Raw genomic sequence first — 19,228 nt, 5'->3', positions numbered from 1 at the left:
TGGCGCCATAACGACAGGCAAAACACAAAATACCAGTTACACACTTTTGTGTTTTTAGTTATTTTAGTCTATCTTTTTTCGTTGATAAAGGTCTTCGGATGCAAAGCAGATATATTAGGGCTTTATTATTTTATTTTGATTCATCCATTTACTTCAACAATTTAGGCTAGGCTTCCCTATTTTTTATGACTTACTAGGCCAAATTGAACCAGTTAAAATACTGTTATGTATTTTCAAACTTTTACATTCCAGAAATTCAACTAAGACAAGTTTATATATATACTTACATTTCGAATTAATTTCATCACTTGAATAGTTTTCAATATTGCAAAATGAGTCATTAGGGCACCTAACAGTTCTTCCTGTGAAAAATGTCGATTTGTCTATCCAATAATCCTTCCTGCAATATTTGATAATTCACAGTAACAATTAATGATAATGAAGTTTATAATTGTCATCTTCTTTCCTATTTTTATAGCCGTAGTTATACATTACATTGGGTTGGTGCGCTGGATTCAGGATCCCTTGTCTGAGAGGACACGGGTTCGAATCCCAGTGTACCCAATTCTTCAGTTTGGGACGGGGGTCAGTGGCGTGACTCTGTAAGCTTAGCCAGAGTCGACCCAGCTCTAAATGGGTACCTGGAGAAATCTGGGGAAGGTAAACAGGAAGGGTGTGCGAAAGCACAGGATGGCTGGCCCCCAACCCCCCATTGCACTTCCTGGCTGAAGGGCCAAGAAACGGAGATCAGCACCGCCGGTACGGACTGTAAAGTCTAATGCCGTATCCTTTACCTTTTTTTTTTTAGTTATACATTATTTATGTAGCAACAATATCATTAGTTACACAACTTTCATTATTAATTAGTGTGACGAAAGAAAAATCTTTGTTTAATGCCCGAGTCATATTATGATCACACCTTTCAACAAAATCAAAAGTATGCACGACTAGAGTATTGTGAGTGCGATTCGTATTTTTTCAGCCTTATTTAGCTTTTAAACATAAAATTCGTGATTGATTAATCAGAAACAAGATTTAAGGCTTATTATTTTTGCAACTAGAAAAGATATCAGATTGGAATAGCAGTTTTTCTATCTATAACAAGAATGAATTTTCTTGAAAGTTAACGATAAGAGGATTAAATCGCTTATACTAGCAATAAACGATGGCGTGAGATTGATGTTAGGCAATGAAAAAATCGATCACATGTATATTACCCGAGTAGTATCAAACAATTCGTGCTAACCAACTGTAGTAAGGAGCGACCCGACTCAATAGTAACCGAAACTCAAAAAAATGGAATTTTGATACCAATAGTTACAGCAAAAGAATCGCATAATATTAATGATTTAAATGTACAAGTTTCATCAAGTTTAGTCTTACCCATCAAAGGTTACGAGCCTGAGAAAATTTGCCTTATTTTAGAAAATGAGGGGAAACCCCTCCTAAAAGTCATAGAATCTTAAAAAATCACACCATCAAGTTCAGCGTATCAAAGAACCTTATTGCAGAAGTTTCAAACTCCTATCTACAAAAATGTGGATATTCGTATTTTTTTGCCAAGACCGATCACGGGTGCGTGTTTATTTGTTTTTTTTTGTTTCCGTGATCGTATCGACCCAGTGGTCCTAGAATGTTGCAAGAGGGCTTATTCTAACGGGAATAAAAAGTTCTAGTGCCCTTTTTATGTGACTAAAAAAAGTGGAGGGCATCTAGGCCCCCTCCTACGCTCACTTTTTCCCCAAAATCACCGGATCAAAATTCTGAGATAGCCATTTTATTCACCATAGTCGAACAACCTAATATCTATGTCTTTGGGGACGATTTACTCCTCCAAAGTCCCCGTGGGAGGGGCTGCAAGTTACAAACTTTGACCAATATTTGCTTGTAGTAATGGTTATTGGGAAGTGTACAGACGTTTTCAGGGGGATTTTTTGTTTTGTTTGGAGGGAGGAGAAGTTGGCGGGGGAGGGGGTTACGTGGGAGGATATTTCCATGGACGAATTTACCATGCGGGAAGAGAATTTCAATGGAGGGGGCGCAGGGTTTTCTAGCATTATTAAAAAAAACGACGAAAAAATAAATATGAAAAGTTAATTCAACTGAAAGTAAGGAGCAGCATTAAAACTTAAAACGAACAGAAATTATTACACATCTGAGGGGTTCATCTCCTCGTAATACCTCGCTCTTTACTTCTAAAGCATTTTTAGTAATTTCAACTATTTATTCTGCGGCCTTTGTGATTCAGGGGTTATTTTTAAGGAATTGGGACAAAATTTAAGCTTTAGAGTCAAGAGCGAGGTATTGACGAGGAAGTGGTCCCTTATATACGTAATAAAAACATACGAATATAGAAGTTCGTTACGTAAGTTAATTCGTAAGTTACGTATATTTTTTACTAATGAAAACATTCGTAAAAAACTAAAAGTTCTAGTTGCCTTTTTAAATAATCAAAAAATTGGAGGGCAACTAAGCCTCATCCCCTGCTCCTTTTTTTAAAAATCTTCCGATTAAAACTATGAGAAAGCCACTTGGCCAAAAACAATTAATATGCAGATTCTGTTTTAATTATTTATGTGCGGAGAGCCAAAATCAAAACATGCATTAGTTCAAAAACGTTCAGAAATTAAATAAAAAAAAGTTTTTTTTTAACTGAAAGTAAGGAGCGACATCAAAACTTAAAACGAACAGAAATTACTCTGTATATGAAAGGGGCTTTTCCACCTCCGCTCTTTACGCTAAAGTTTTTTACTGTTTTAAAAAGTAAAGTTAAGAGAAAGAGTCAACTTTAGCGTAAAAAGCGGGGCGTTGAGGAGGAAAAGCCCCTTTCATATACGGAGTAATTTCTGTTCGTTTTAAGTTTTAATGTCGCTCCTTACTTTCAGTTAAAAAAACTTTATTTTATTTTATTATAAGTAAAGACGGTGGATACAGTGAAGATGTAAAAATAGAATGGATAGGGTGCGGGATGTTTTCCGCGGTTGAAACATGCCTGGGACGAGAAAAAAACACAAGTCTACGAATTAAGAATAGAAAACTGGAAGCCAACATAATGACAATGGTCAAGTACAATTTTGAAAAGTGGGCACTTCGACAGGCTAAGGAAAATTGCCAGATATTTTTCAAAGGAATTGTCTGAGGATTGTTTTAGGTAGTTGTTCAACTGACCATATCTAAAAAAAATGTACAGTATAAAGAATGTGGTTTGACCTCAATTTCTAAGGCTACAATGAAAAAAAGTTTAAGAATGCAAATCAACGTTTCACAGATGCAGAGTGATAGACTCTGCTCTCTCGCGATCCATCTCGGGCAGACAAAAACAAATAGCCCACGAACATATTTGGACGAGAATTTAAACAAAATTGGAACTTTATCGGATGGGTAAAGAGGTAAGCTTTAAGAAGATTAGGACAAAAGAGAAGTGCACGCAACTGTGTAAAGGCTAGGTGACTTAATGGCGCTTCACTGAGTTGTTATTAGAAGCAGTAATAGACTTGCAGTTTGATCAATAATTAACGATTATTAATATCACCCTCACTTGTTCTTTCTTATTTTGTTTCTTTTTACGACTTAAAAAAAAAATGAGCCTGATTTTCTGCCGCTATTTAACCAAGTTGAACTTCAGCAACCAGATTTAATCTTTACTCGACTAACTGGCAGAAACTAGCACGACCATGCAGTGGAAGAGACCATACAACCATGCATTATTCTGAATAATTTCATGCTGAGAAAATCTGGATCTTAACAAACCCAAGATCCACTAAAGTTTTCTGACATCTAATGATTAACTAATCCACCAGATACATAATCACGCAGAATATTTAGATACAAATTGACTTTAACTCAGAGCTGTTCAGTCATTACCTCCCATCCTTCTAATTTTTAAGACCTCAAGGTCATTGAATGTTCACAGGCCATCGCTAGCTACGTCACGTTTCACGGATAAATAGACAGATTATGCTTCCTGGCTACCCATCTAGGGCTGAACGAAAAGCAGATGGTTCGCAAATAGAGTTGGAAGAGGACATAAGAAAGGATTTAAAAGAAACCGACATTTCATTTGAGGGGTAAAGAGTGCAAATTCGAACCTTATTTTAAACATTGACAGCTCTTTTAGATAATTGATTTTTCTAAGGCTTCTGCTACAATCTTGTACCAATAGAATAAAAAAAACAAGTTTTTTTTTAACTGAAAGTAAGGAGCGACAATAAAACGTAAAACGAACAGAAATTACTCCGTACATGTAAGGGGCTTTTCCTCCTCAACGCCCAGCTCTTTACGCTAAAGTTTGACTCTTTCTCGTAAACCTACTTTTTAAAACACTAAAAAACTTTAGCGTAAAGAGCGGGGCGTTGAGGAGGAAAAGCCCCTTACATATACGGAGTAATTTCTGCTCGTTTTAAGTTTTAATGTCGCTCCTTACTTTCAGTTAAAAAACTTGTTTTTTATATATTCAATTTCTGAATGTTTTTGAATTAATGCATGTTTTGATTTTGGCTCTCCGCACATAAATAAATAAAACGAAATTTGCATATCAATTATTTTTGGTTAAATGGCTTTCTCATAGTTTTAATGGAAGATTTTGAGAAAAAAGGAGCCTGGGAGGAGGCCTAGTTGCCCTCCAACTTTTTGATTACGTAAAAACTCAACTAGAACTTATAATTTTTTAAGAACGTTTTCATTAGTAAAAATATACGTAACTTACGAATTAACTTACGTAACGAACTCCTATATTCGTATGTGTTTTTTACGTATATAAGGGGGTTCACCCCCTCGTCAATACCTCGCTCTTTACACTAAAGCTTAAATTTTGTCCTAATTCCTTAAGAATGACCCCTGAATCACAAAGGCCGTAGAATAAACAGTTGAAATTAGTAAAAACACTTTAGCGTAAAGAGCGAGGTATTACGAGGAGGTGAACCCTTCATATGCGTAATAATTTCTGTTCGTTTTAAGTGTTAATGCTGCTCCTTACTCTCAGTTGAAAAAACTTCATATTTATTTTTTCATTATTTTTTTTTAAACAATGCTAGAAAATCCTGCGCTCCCTTCATTGAAATTCTCTTCCCCCATGACAAATTCCTCCAGGGAAAGATCTTCCCACGTAACCCCTCCCCCCTCAAATTCTAACCCCCCCCCCAAAAAAAATCCCCCTGAAAACGTCTGTTCACTTCCCAATAACCAATACTATACGTAAACACTGGTCAAAGTTTGTAACTTGTAGCCCCTCCCACGGGGACTGTGAGGGAGTAAGTCGTCGCCAAAGACATAGTTATTGGGTTTTTAACTATGGTGAATAAAACGGCTATCTCAGAATTTTGATTTGGTGACATTGGGGAAAAACGAGCGTGGCTACAGCGCTACTGCTGTTCGAATCTGCTATCTTTTTAATCAATACTATCAACCCACTTCTAAATTGTTTCCAATCAATAGCATGATTAGAAACAATTTGATTCGCGTGAAAATGTTAAGGAATGGATGATTCTGACTTGAAGACAATATAAATATAAGTCTGAGTAAAAGCATGAAGTTCAAGATTTCTTAAGACTTTTGCTCAACAAATAGCCAATTTAACCTTTAAGAGCCAAACCATCTGCTCCACAGATTTTCATACATTGCAGTTGCCCGTCAGCAATTACAAGCTAAATTGGTGCCATAGCAGCAGACAAAACCTAAAAAAAAACAGTTACATCCTTGAGTGTTTATAGTTGTTTTTTAGTGTATTTTTTTTTGTTAATACAGGTTTTCGGGTCTGAAACAGATATATTAGAGCTTTATTATTTCATTTAAATCACTGTCTTAACAAAATCTGTACCCTATGGAATATATTTCTAATTTTGTATTAAATTGTGAATAAGACGCAATTCCTAGCATATGTCATATTGACAATGCCCTCAAGCGGAGAGAAATTTCACATCAACTTAGATTTTAAGATTACCCCTGACAACATTCTTGTAAGAGGATTATTTTTAGTTTTTCTAAAGATACTATTTAATAGCTGGACTGATCATTTAATAGCTTGCTGATCATGGAAAGAGGTTTATCTCAATGGATACTTTTGAAAAAATTGTTACCCAGTTCAAACTCTTTTCAAAAACGAATAAAAAAACGCTTTAGGTTACACCTTATACAGCTCACATCAAAAGCTATAAAAGACCTATGCCTATAGAAAAAATACAAATTAAATTAGCAAATAGATACTAAGTGTTGTACAAATAGAAAAGATAAAAGACAGACATTAGTCATTCAAATAATTAAGACAAATGAACAAAAGAACAAAAGCATAAAAACAAGAAAAATTGAATGATATTCTGTCTGCCATCAGTAGTAAAAAAAAAAAGTAAAGAAAGTTCGACAGAAAAAAACACATTTAAAATAGTACAATAAAAACAAAGACAAATATAGAAATGCTAATAGCAGCTCACTAGAGTATGTAACATGTTAAAAAAATAATAATATGAAATATTAATAAATGACGGCTGACCCTTCGCCTCCCTCAATGGTCTACCTTTTTTTACAACTCAGTTTTATTCTCCACTAGCTGTTGGGGTGGCGCTTCGCGCCACCCCAACACCTAGTTGGTGGGGGCGCTTCGCACCCCCCAAGCCCCCCGCACGCGTAAGTCGTTACGCGCCGTTGTAGTTGTGTCCCTGTGTCCCACCTGTGAATATAGATAGATATATATATTTATGTTTTTAACTACGTAAAACCTGCGAATATACAACATTCTTCGCTGTCCCATTGTCTGTGCATATAAATAGATTGTCAGGTTTACCGACTCTTGAACATGCAACATAATTGTCCATGGTAAAAACAATCCGTATTCAGATCTATACCTCATTATTCTAATGATTGCCCTTGAGCTTTGTTGATGGTGATTGCTAATCAAACATTCCCTGTGTCCCCATCGTCATTTATATATCCCCCTGTGCCCCCCGGCGTCCCCGTTGTAGTTGTGTCCCTGTGTCCTAGTCGTCATTTATAGTCGACAAACATGACGTCAGTCGACACACACGTCCCAGTCGTCATTTGTGTCCCGGTGTCCCAGTCTGTAATTTCTCTTTGAGTATCCCGGTCGTCATTTATGTTCCCTGTGTCCCGGTCTGTATATACATTCGTTTTTGAATTGGTATATGATGAAATTAATTTTTGTTTTTTTCCTTTTTTTTTCTTTTTCAGTTTTTAGTTTTTTTATTAGTTTTTAGTTTTTTTTTCTTTTTAGTTTTTTTGCTGTTTTTACCCTTTTTTTACTTTTTTTCTTTTTTTTCTTTTTTAGTTTTTAGTTTTTTACCTTTTTTTTAGTTTTTTAGATTTTTTAGTTATTTTAGTAGTTTTTACCTGTTTTTAGTTTTTTTTTCTTTTTTAGTTTTTTTTCTTCTTTTGTATTAATGCTAAAGCCAAGGTTCGAACCTGGAACCTCTCAGACCTAGAACCTGGAACATAACGCTTTACCAACTCAGCTACTTCGGCTTGAATACATTTACCTTTTTTAGTTTTTTTTTTTATTTTTATTTTTTTTTAGTTTTCTTTTTCTCCTTTATTTGTCAGTTTTTTTCCTTTTTTTAGTTTTTTTTCTTTTTCAGTTTTTAGTTTTTTATTAGCTTTTAGTTTTTTTTCTTTTTAATTTTTACCTTTTTTTAGTTTTTTAGTTTTTTTTTTACTTTTTAGTTTTTTACCCTTTTTTAGTTTTATTTAGTTTTTTAGCTTTTTTAGTTTTTTTTTAGCATTTTCTTTTTAGTTTTTTTTGTAGTTTGTTCTTTTGTATTAATGCTAAAGCCAAGGTTCGAACCTGGAACCTCTCGGACCTAGAACCTGGAACATAACGCTTTACCAACTGAGCTACTGTTATTTTTATAAATATAGATTGAGTAGTTAAAACGCTTTATATGATGATACAGAAAATACGTGAGACTTCCTTTGAATAAAATTTTTATCACACTGCTTTCACACTCCAAAGTACTTTACTATTAAGGAGGGCATTTTTCTGCACATTTAAATTCTAACAGCGTGGAAAATGTCAAGTTTCGCCAGTAACAACTGATAAAACTGCATAAAAAAACTAGTCAGCGCTTATATTCAGAACATGCAGAGGGTTTTAAACTTGAGGAGATCAACTGAACGTCCACAACACTACAAAACTTCAGAACATCGAAATTCTGCAGTTACGCCAATTAGGAAGGGGGCCAATCGCCCCGCCTAAACTTTGAAAAATACCTTCTTATTTCTATTTCATAGCTATTTTCTATTTTAGCTATGTGTTAGATCGAAGCAGCGAGTCTGGCTAACTGGTCGCTTTTATTTGTCACCCCCGTGCTTTGTTTTTCAAAACTATCAAATAGCACTACACGCCTAAAACTCCTAGAAATGGTGTCAGATCGAAACACAAAGTACACCATTAGAATTTCCCTGTTGGAAAACCTGCAGTGCTACAACTGATGAAGCTGGTTGCTACTTTGCCTGTGACCACTGCCGCTAATGAAAGATTCTTCTTGACATTAGGGTATGTGAAGGGTTATCTGCGATCAATGATGAGAAATGACAGACTCAGTAATCTCATAATCATGGCCATTGAGAAAAGAGGAGGTAAAAAAACTGAATTTGGATAGATCAGTCAACAATTTCTCCAAGGAGCGAAGTCACCGCTGCCCCTTTCTAGGTATATTTGCTCAATATTGTTCTGTGTTCTTTTATCTTCATTAAAAACCGAAAAATATCCTTGCACCATCCTCCCTCTACATTTTCGTGAATCCGTGCCAATGTGAGGGTACAAAAATAAACAGGCTAAACTCTTAGAGAGGTATCAAAGCGTTTTTCATATGAGTAGGAGGAGGGTCAAAATATCAGAAAAAGCTTTTTTGGCTATTCTTCTTCAATTGTTTCAGTGGTATGAGAGATTCAGAGGTTAACTATTTTTCTGTTAAGACTAATTAAGCAAAAATTTTGCTTCATTTTCACTACGTAAAATAACAATATTTTCTTCCCTTTGGTTACACTGTAACAGAATGTTATATTAAAAACCTGAACCCTTTCACTGATTTGTTATTTCCTATTTGTTTCCAGATACTTTGGGAGTTAAACACAAATTCAAGGCAACATTCAATCATTGTTCCTTATATTTTCTTTGCCTTCACATTTTGGACAAAGATAGAACTGGAGCTATTTGTCACAGCTATGTTTTGAAACTCGTAAAAACTATACGCAATTTTTCAATACATACTACTAACTAGTGCTAACTATACTTAAACTTATACAGACACAGTATCAAGACTTAGGATGTGATAGGGTATTTTCCTCTCAGTATGGGGGAAGATAATTGATGATTAGGGGACTGTAATCTTTTGAAAAATTTTGAAGAATGCAAAGATTCATTGAATCTCCTCACCTACCCGTGGGTCAGTCATGGAGTAACAAAAATGAAAAAAGCCTAAAAAATCACAGCAAGTATACTCATATTAAAAATGTAAGAAAAGCAGGAGGAAATAGCCAACCCTCAAAGGAAAAAAAAACTTTTTAAGGCATTTCATACATTGTCAAGACTTAAGAGGTGACGGGGTATTTTCCTCTCAATATGGGGGAAGATAATTAGGGGGCTGTAACCTTTTGGAAAATTTTGAAGAATACAAAGATTCATTGAACCTCCTCACCTACCCGAGGGTCAGTCATGGAGTACAAAAATAAAAAAACCTGAAAAAACCACAGCAAGTATACACATATTAAAAATGTAAGAAAATCAGGAGGAAATAACCAGCCCTCAAAGGGGAAAGCTTTTTTTAAGGCTTTCAGACTTGTCGTCCTCCAATACCCCATAGAACTTTTGCTAAGTGTTCCTATGCTTATATAATTACCTATGCATATAATTAGACAAACTAAAAAATACAGAGAAAGAGGAATAAAAACGAAAAGAAAGGTAAGGCAAAACAGGGGATTCTGGCTAACCTTGGTTTTGACTTTAATCTCTGTCTGGCAAAGCTCAGGTACTTGAAATAAGATCTCTTCTTCCTTTTAATTTGAAACATGCTGACGCAAAAAACTCCTAAAAAAAAATTACTGGACTTACTCTACATGGACAACATTAAGTGTTGCTGCAAACTCCAGTCAGCTTTTCTGACTGGAACTTTGGCTTCAGATCCAAACAAGATGTAACATACATGCCTCTCTACTAGGATATTGGTGACGGGAAGGTCGGAAGGGTGTGGGGCGGGAGGGGGGGGGGTGTGAGCCATGGTCCCATTTATGGCTCCAATAATATAGACCAAACGACTGTAATTTGCTTCTATTTTCCCCAAACTAGAAAACACACTGGGATCATAAGAAAAAGGAAATTTTCAAGTCTCCTCATTAAACAAGGTGTAATGTGCCCTTCTTTGTGTCACAAAAACAAATGGTTGAGTGAGGGCAGGGGTGGTGCTACATGGACAATATACTAACTTTGTATATTCTAATAATACTAACTGATAATCCCCACATTATTGTGGTTCAGACAAGATATAACACGGCTTGACTAGACATGCCAGACAGAGGTCCTTTGTTTTCCTTGTTGACAAATAAATTATATATTCAAGCATCAAATCCAAATGAAAGGTGAATTGATGAAATAAAAATAAAAATAAAAAAAATAAAATAATAAATAAAAAATAAAAAAGGCTTGCTTGCATTCAAGAATAGTAAGGAGCATTCCAATCAACTAATTAACCGAGCAAAATGTTACAGTTGATTTAACTAGTGTTAAATGATATTTTACTTGAAACTACGGCCAAAAAATGTGCTAGACATTCTATTCAAAGTCAAGCTAAAAGGCACAATAAAGAGTAAACTGTAAATATGATGTCCACAGTCCGTTGATTTAATATTGCTAACTCATGGCTTAAGTTACATGCAACAGAAGAATTTAAGGTCAAACTATGCTCTCGAGCTTTGTCACATATCTAACATGGTAGATTTTGAAACGATGACTGAAGTTTTCTAGACCACCTTCATAAATTAGACTGTATGTCTTTCCAGAGAATACAAGTTGATAATCTCAATGCAAACCATTGATTACCCATTATGTTGTTATATTAATTAAAGAGCATGATAAATTGTACCGAGTAAAAAATGAGGCAACCTAAGAGCACTGTACTTTAAATCTGACAGTTTAAATAGAAAGAATAAATAGTTTAAATAGAAAGACCTTGGTCTTCTAGAAAAACCAAGCTTATTTCAAACATCATTCCTTTTTTATAATCCTGATGCTATTAATGTCAGTCAAGTTTGTCCCAGAGCTCTACAATTAAGCTTGTGGGAGCAATTTTTTATTAAATGGATTTACCCTAATGACAAATTTAGAAGAGTCTTTTATTTACAGAAAAGTTGTAATTTGGACAAAAGATCACTTCAAGGTATGCAATATCGTTTTTTGTTTTCCCTTTATCCATAGTTGGGTGGAATTTCTTACTGTTATAATACAAACAAAATCAGATGTAGCTTTATTCAGCAGTATGTCTCCACTTTAGTCCTTCTGTACAACTACCTTGTGATTCTTATAGGGACATTTCAATTATCCTTGGTTTTGCTTCTAGTATTGAATCTTTTAAACTATTTGTTAATGGCAATTTTAACATGAAAGATGGATGAATGGTTCAGGTTTTGCTTCCCTCAACAGCCCCTGCCAAGTTTCTTGAAACCTTGCGTTCACTCTCTCTGCTACAGATAGATGAAGAAAAAACCAGATTTAAAGGCAACCAAATAACATTTTTATTAAATCAATTGCTACCAAATATCTCATGCAGAATATTGTACCCCCCTCCCCTACCAATAGGAGCTAGTGATCACATCTATATGATTATTGACATAGCCTAACTGCCAGAATTTCCATAGAAAGTAAAATTAAAAGAATCTACACAAAATATAACAAAATGACATCATATGTAGGAGGCTTAGACGGGGAAACAGATGTTACCAAAACATAGACCGTTTTTAAATCAACTTTTATGTATGGTGATGACAAGCTTACTGGACATTACTGGGCTACTTAATCAAAAGCCCTCCTTTAAATGTTATCCAAGGTAGAGAGTGCATTATTTGACAAGAAGAAGTCTTGGATTAGGTACAAAAAGGACCATAATCAACAGAATTACTGAAAGTTAAGAAAATTTCGTAACAGATTGAGAAATTTAACCCAAAAGACAGTTTCTGAATATGAAGAAACTTTTACAGTTGATTCTAAAAGTAATACTAAACTCTTCTGTAGGGGTATTTCATCCAAAAATAGTAAGCCCTTTCAACCGATGTTACATAATAAATTCATAAGCCCTTTAGGAGACTCAAATTCAGTTTCTAAGAAATACCTGACCTACTAAATAGTACCTTTAGTAACAACCTTAAAAGATCACCCCCTGGATTACCCTAGCCAATCCTTCCTACACAGCCCATTGATTTTCAAGTGTCATTGCTGATGTCAAAACCACAGTGGAAAATTTCTTAAACAATCAAAAAAAGTCTTTTTCTATAAAAAAAAAGAATCAACAGAAATATAAATAAGTGGAGATCTACAACAATTGGCATCAAGGCCAATGTACCTGTTTCATTGGGACAACGTCTCAGATGACAACGTCACAGACCAAAAACTAGGAATAGTATCACCCGTTCTGTCAATAGTAAACATCCGATAACATAATAAATAAAAAAAACAACAAAAAAACACCTACGTCTTCAGAGGTAATAATAGCAGGGATTGATGCTTGTCGAATCTGCAGGCAAAGGACAAGTTTCGAGGAGATATCAAATCTCAGTTTCGGACAAGACATCCTGTCTTGAAAAGGTCGAAAATTTTCGATAGTTTGAAAAGGAAGTGCATGAGAAGAAAATAAACGATAAAAAAATATTATAAATACATTTGAAAAAGGAATAAAAACTCTCAAATTTCATTTGATCGTCGCAGTTAGCCTGGATTTCCACAAATGGGGGCGAGGGGGCATTAGTTAAACAAAATAAATATATCTTTGCTGGTGGCTGGCGTTTGCCCCCTGGAAAATAGCCCCCCCCCCGCGGCTGATTGGTCTTAACTCAATTTTGACTTATAAAAAGGACTAGAAGTCTCAATTTCTGATATAATGAACACCCTATGAAGTTTCTGCAACCATGAGGCGGAGGTGTGGACGAAGAAGACGCAATCCTCCTATATGGAACTAATTATGCTCATTTTGCGGTTTAATGTTACTCATTACATTCATAATAAAAGCAAAGATCGGAAATATTACCAGAAATCACAAGGGAGTATACATCAATTTCACATTTTTGATGTGTTTTTTTAAGTTCCTTTTGTACTCCCTCCCCCTAAAGAAATAACTCCTCCCCCCAAAAATCCTTGTTATGGCCTTGTGGATTATACATCAATTTCTACCTCCATACTCTCCTCATCATTCTCTTAGAACTAATTCTGTATTTATCTGATGGCTCAATGAGAACTGGGATGTTTGGAGGAAGGGGGATGCATCTCTCTTCCTTCCTAACTACAAAAACATCCTAGAGCCCCATTATAGAAGCTCAAATACAAGATAGTATTTGTTATTAGGAAACCTGCAAACATTTTTCGCAAGGAAGTTTTTTGCGGAGGGGGGGTGTCTGGCGGAATTTTCTGGGGGAATTTTCGGCAATGGAGGGGGATCCAGGGGTTATTTTCTGGGAGGGTAAACGTCTAGAATCATCTTTGGCATGGAGCTGTGATAAATTTTCAATGAATAGTAAACAACAAAGCTGTGAGACATCTGGTATTTCTATCAAATCAAGGTGGTTATCAGGGTGGTTGTGTCCAAGAATCAAGGATCGTTACCAGTATTGCTTATCAGAAATTAAATGGGCTATTACAGGAAAAAAAATTACATATTTAATAAAAAAAAAGGCGATATGCTCAACGATAGAGTACAACAAAAAAGAAAAAAGAAAACTCACACAGAATAAATTTTACTGTTTAGAAAATAAGGACACCTTTTGCAACCAGCAAACTTGGAAGTATACCATTAGCATCCACGGTGCTTTGCATTAGGCGAGGACTGCACTGAGACAAAAGATATTCGTATATTTTCACTCAGCCAAGGGGTTGTTTCCATAAATTTATGGTGTATGCTGACTGTTTGAATAGCCTGTTCCTCTAAGCTATCTTTTGCCATGCAAGGACATTTTTTTACATTTATTTTTTTCATTTTTTCGAGTAAGGACGTGGCAGAATTTTATTAAAAAAAAAAACTATACTAAGCAAAAGAAAATGCTCTAAGATGTCGAAATCGGATCAAACACGAAAGTAGAAGCCGCTGGCTATCCATTTTTAATAACAAATTAAAATAAAACTATTGCTCATTGTCAGATTCCTGATCAATTAATCAATAAAAAATCTTCGCTTTCTGACGAACCTTTGTCAATCTTCATTTTTTTGCTGCTTGCCTCTTCAGAATTTGATGCTCTGTTTTCATTACGACTAGAAATAACTGCTTGTTTTTGATTTATGCCCATTGTGGCATATGCTGGCTCTCTTATTTCGAGGCTACTATCCATTCTTGAATCAAATATTTCAGACAACAAGCAATCCTTCCAAAAACGCTCAAGTTCCTCATTGTTCAACTATTACTACTTTCCAGTCTTCCTGATTATTGTAGATCAGCAGGTGACATTGCTCTTGATTAGTGATCTCTAGCTGGCCTTGAATTTGGCTACAGTATTTGTGGTTTACTTTTAGCTTGAGTCCTGAACTAGTCACCTTAAGAAAGAATCCCTTTAATAGGCCTTTGATACGAGCTCTGTCCTCTATAGTTTTTCCTTGCGGTTTGTTATGTGCTGTCTTTACTTCAATTGGTGTTCTATTGGCAATATTCTGTCCAAAGACGCAGCAAGATATTAGCCCGTTGGGTGGACTAAAGGTCCGATGCTATTACCCTTAGTGATCGACTGGCCAATTTTTTTCCATAAAATGTAAGAGCTACTTCTACTAATTGATTTCCCTTTATCATTTCAGCCGAGTGATAGTTGCTGCCGCCATTCCGGATGTCTCTTATAATGGGGCCTGTTTTAGTGAATTCTTTGTGAGAATTTATCTGATGAAAAAAAGTACTTCTTTGCTTCTTTCATAAATCTATTGTTCATTGGAAAATTGCCCTTTTGTCTTCTCATAGATGTCCCGCAAAGCAGCTTGATTGCAGTTCAGAAAAATGTCCGTGTATGTGGTCTTGGCAGCTTCCAGCTCCTCTGGTTTCATATCAGTCTGTTGCACTTGGGCCCATAATCAAGAACTCCAGAAAAGCTTTGGTTATTTTTCCCTTTAGCCTGATATCTAAACCCACAGAAACATAGTATTGCTTCAAGTTTCTTCTCAGCTGTGCTAAAAGTCTGCTGGTCTTCTCGCAGTACTGCTTCATTAGTTTTGCTGGGCTAGAGACGAAGGCTTTTTTCCAGGTATGACTATGCCATTAAGGACCTATTGAATAAGAAAGACTTGCTCCATTTATACGTGCATGGTATGCTCAGCATTTGAGCAACTAATTTGCTTTCCACTGCAAAACTTCATGGCTACAGACATATAGTTCTCCACAAGACTGGTAGTCGAATCCATGTGGAGCATGTCTGCTTTCCTGTAGACGATTTCAATACCAGCTTGTATATCTTGAAAAACTTCTTTGGGGATGCTTCTCCACCTATCCTCTGCTAAGCTTCCTATGGGTAATCCAGCTTTCTTTGGACCAGCATCATCAAATTTTGCATGATTCTCAAAAACATGCTTGGGACCTCTTCAGAGCAGGTCTCTCAGCCAACCCCTCTTTTTGGTGTCAGTCTGCCCATGCTCTTACTTTTACAGACTACATAATCCATCTAATTTAATTCAGTAATGGTAGCAATTCAATTCAGAATTTTCTAGCCAGCCAAATGATTAAAGACCCCCCAGTCTACCTAAAACGTGTATGCCTTTGTCTATTATCGGTTTTACACAATTTTTCTTGTCCCATATACAGGACTTGGCAAACAACTTTTTAGATGTAATCTAAATAAGATATCTAAAGGATTCAGGTATAATCTAAATTAATTCAGTAATGGCCTTATAAAAACTATGCTGATCATTTTCAGAACTATTTATTACTAAAAACAAAAATAATAGATGCAACTGAGGCCAGATCAAATGTCAATGTTTGAGAGAGAGAGAGAGAGAGAGAGAGAGAGAGAGAGAGAGAGAGAGAGAGAGAGAGAGAGAGAGAGAGAGAGAGAGAGAGAGAGAGAGAGAGAGAGAGAGAGAGAGAGAGAGAGAGAGAGAGAGAGAGAGAGAAAGAGAAAGAGAAAGAGAGAGAGAGAGGGGATACAATCTTTTGCACTTTTAATGTATTTCATTGATCTAGCCAAATTGGTTTTGAAAGCCATCTGTCATGGGCCCCCTCCTGCAAGATTTTTCTGGCATCTTGATTTTGCTTTTTTTCTTTTTCTAAAATAAACGTGCCAATTTGGTTAATTGTTGACATCCTTGTCAGATTGACCCCCCCCCCATCCCAAAAAAAAGCTCTAGATCTGCCTTTGCCATCAGTTGGCTTGGGACAAGAACTTAATTTCTTCAGATCCATTACCCCTCTCCCAATCTCCCTGGTTGCAGTTTGCCCTCTTCAACCATTTCAAAAATGAGGGTAACAGCATGGTTGTATTTTATACACTACTGTGGTGAACTTTGCCTTCCCATGATCATGAGGCCTAAAACTGTTAGGCTACTGATCAAAAACTGAACCAAATTCTTAATCCAAACAATCAAATTACTTATAATTTATGTACTCACTGCACTTGTTTTAAATTAATACATCCTTTCTTAATCTTTTTTCTCCTGACCCTTTTTGTGTGATTATTTCAGCAGACAAACTCCAATTTAAGACAAGTAGACAATTAAACACAAGCATGACCTGTCCTTGCCTTGTGTTTGTTTCCAGCCAGGGGGTGTGAAGTGGGATTATGTAGGACAGGAGAAACCAAGTAAAAATTTAATTTTTTTCATAAATGTATATTAAAATAGCTGGGTCCAGGCAGCTTTGCTGCTGGGCGCCAGCATGGCATGTGGCAGGCTTCTATATATGGATTCTCATTGTCTCTTGTGTTCTAACTACAGACAGTTTGCTGTCTTTTCATGTTGCAGTTTTATATATATATATATATATATATATATATATATATATATATATATATATATATATATATATATATATATATATATATATATATATATAGCTGGGTCCTGGCGGCTTTGCTGCCAGGCCACAGCATGGCATGCGGCAGGCTTCTATATATGGATTCTCATTGTCTCTTGTGTTCTATTGCAGTTTTTTCAAAGATATTTGATTATTAAAGCAAGTCCAATTTCTAACAATGATATCTACTAAGCTTCAAAGTTTTGGTTTTCTTTTTTAAGGTTTTTGAATTCTTGTAATCCCTTGTTTTTTAATTTTAATTTTTTTCTTTTTTAGTTTTTTTCTTTTTTTAGTTTTTCTTTTTTTTCTGTTTAGTTTTTTTTAGTTGTTTACCTTTTTTTAGTTTTTTTACAGTTTTTTCTTCTTTGTTTATTCTATTTTTCTTCTTTATTTTTTATTTTTTTTTCCAGAACATGCCCCAGCAACACATGTGCAAGGTGCTAATTTTTAACTGCATAAAACTTGCAGATATACAACTGGTAATTCCTTGACATGTATTCTTTTTTTACTTTCTCTTTCTGCTGCAAGCCAGGTTTCCTGTTGCTCTTGTAATACATCAACACACTTTCTTTTGGTAATTTCTCTCTGAGCCACAAGCCTACCCCCCCCCCCTAACCAAAGATATTTGATTATTAAAGCAAGTCCAATTTCTAACAATTATATCTACTAAGCTTTAAAGTTTTGGTTTTCTTTTTTATGGTTTTTGAATTCTTATAATCCCTTGTTTTTTAATTTTAATTTTTTTTCTTTTTTGGTTTTTTCTGTTTTTTTTATAGTTATTTTTTAGTTTTTTACCTTTTTTTAATTATTTTTATTGTTTTTTTCTTCTTTTTTTATTTTATTTTTCTTCTTTAAAAATATGTGTGTTATAAAAGTAAAACCTTGCAAAATAGATCTTCTGCTTGAATGAAGTATAACAAAATTGTCTTCAGCTTCACAACTTTACTCAATCCTGATTTAGAAGGTTTTAAAGATATGCAAATACATTCTTAAATTTTGAAAAAAAAAACATTGATATGGTTCAGAATTCTACTCAAATAATAGGAATTGCATTTACAGACCTAAAGGCAGAGAAAAAGCAACTGTTAACTGAAAATTAAGGTAAAATGTTGTTTTGTCAGCGTTTCAATAGGCATAGACCTATCATGTAGGTAATTTTTTTGGGCCCTCTAGAGGGAGAAGGAGTGGAGGTGGGTACTTTAAAATACCTTCCCAGGATACACTTTAGCCTGCAGACCCATCCCTGAAAGTTTCATTTTCCTAACCTCATCCCATTCCAAGATAGCAAGAAGTCACTAAAATAGAATTTTACCCTAAATACAAAGCCAATAGCTAGGTTTATTGGATAAAATACAGTTTGACTTCATACTAATTTCACAGCAAGCAGTAAACAAGCAACAAGAAGAAAAGATTTGTGCAAGAGAAACTCATTGAGTAAAATATATTTAATTTTGGCTAGGTCTATATATTTGTCCATTAGAGGGGGGAGAAGTGAGGGAAAATTTTTTAATAGTCTGCACTTAGGAATGATAAAAGTAATTAGGTGGTTTTAAAACAATTTCTTGAATTTTGCAGTGTATCTCCGGTATAGTGGGAATTATAAAATAACACCAAAGAGGGTTACAGAAAGAGGAGAATAAGAGGAGAGCTGAATCTAACAAAATCACCTGAAATCCACGGTTTTACATTTAAATTTTGTTGCTCAAAATACAACAGTTTTGCCAGATCGGACAGAGAGGATTACGCTTCCTTGAGCCCAAAATTATGCTTTTTTGGACAGATTTATGCTACGCTTCTATATTTTCCCAGGTTTCACGAAAAAGTTGACCAGTTAAGACAAGTCGAATTCTGTCTTATCTTATAAAAGTTCTGAATAGAATATAATCTGATAATAATAGCCTAATAGTTTATTTTTAACCCGCTAAGGGAACAAAAGTGGGTTATAAACAAAGGAGGCAAAGAAAAAGGTAAAATAGCATAGAAAGTAAGTAAAAAGGCTTTTTTTATGTCCAGGGGAAGGATCTTGGTTCACAATTTGATTAAAG

The 19,228-nt window shown here is 35.1% G+C and overlaps 1 protein-coding gene across 1 annotated transcript in view; it reads right to left on the bottom strand.

The window, feature by feature from the left end:
- Positions 1–18,890, bottom strand: part of LOC136031070 (uncharacterized) — a 52,160-nt gene extending 33,270 nt beyond the window's left edge. Inside the window, exons 1-3 of the mRNA XM_065710316.1 lie at positions 18,851–18,890; positions 9,937–10,033; positions 288–400 (exon numbers count right to left, since the gene is read on the bottom strand). Coding sequence (XP_065566388.1) covers positions 288–400; positions 9,937–10,016 — 193 coding nt within the window. The 5' untranslated portion in view covers positions 10,017–10,033; positions 18,851–18,890. The remainder of the gene's footprint in view (positions 1–287; positions 401–9,936; positions 10,034–18,850) is intronic.
- Positions 18,891–19,228: the final 338 nt, after the last annotated feature.

Source organism: Artemia franciscana, chromosome 9, assembly GCF_032884065.1.
Source record: "Artemia franciscana chromosome 9, ASM3288406v1, whole genome shotgun sequence".
NCBI lineage: Eukaryota > Metazoa > Arthropoda > Branchiopoda > Anostraca > Artemiidae > Artemia > Artemia franciscana.
This window is presented reverse-complemented; position numbering and strand designations above follow the sequence as displayed.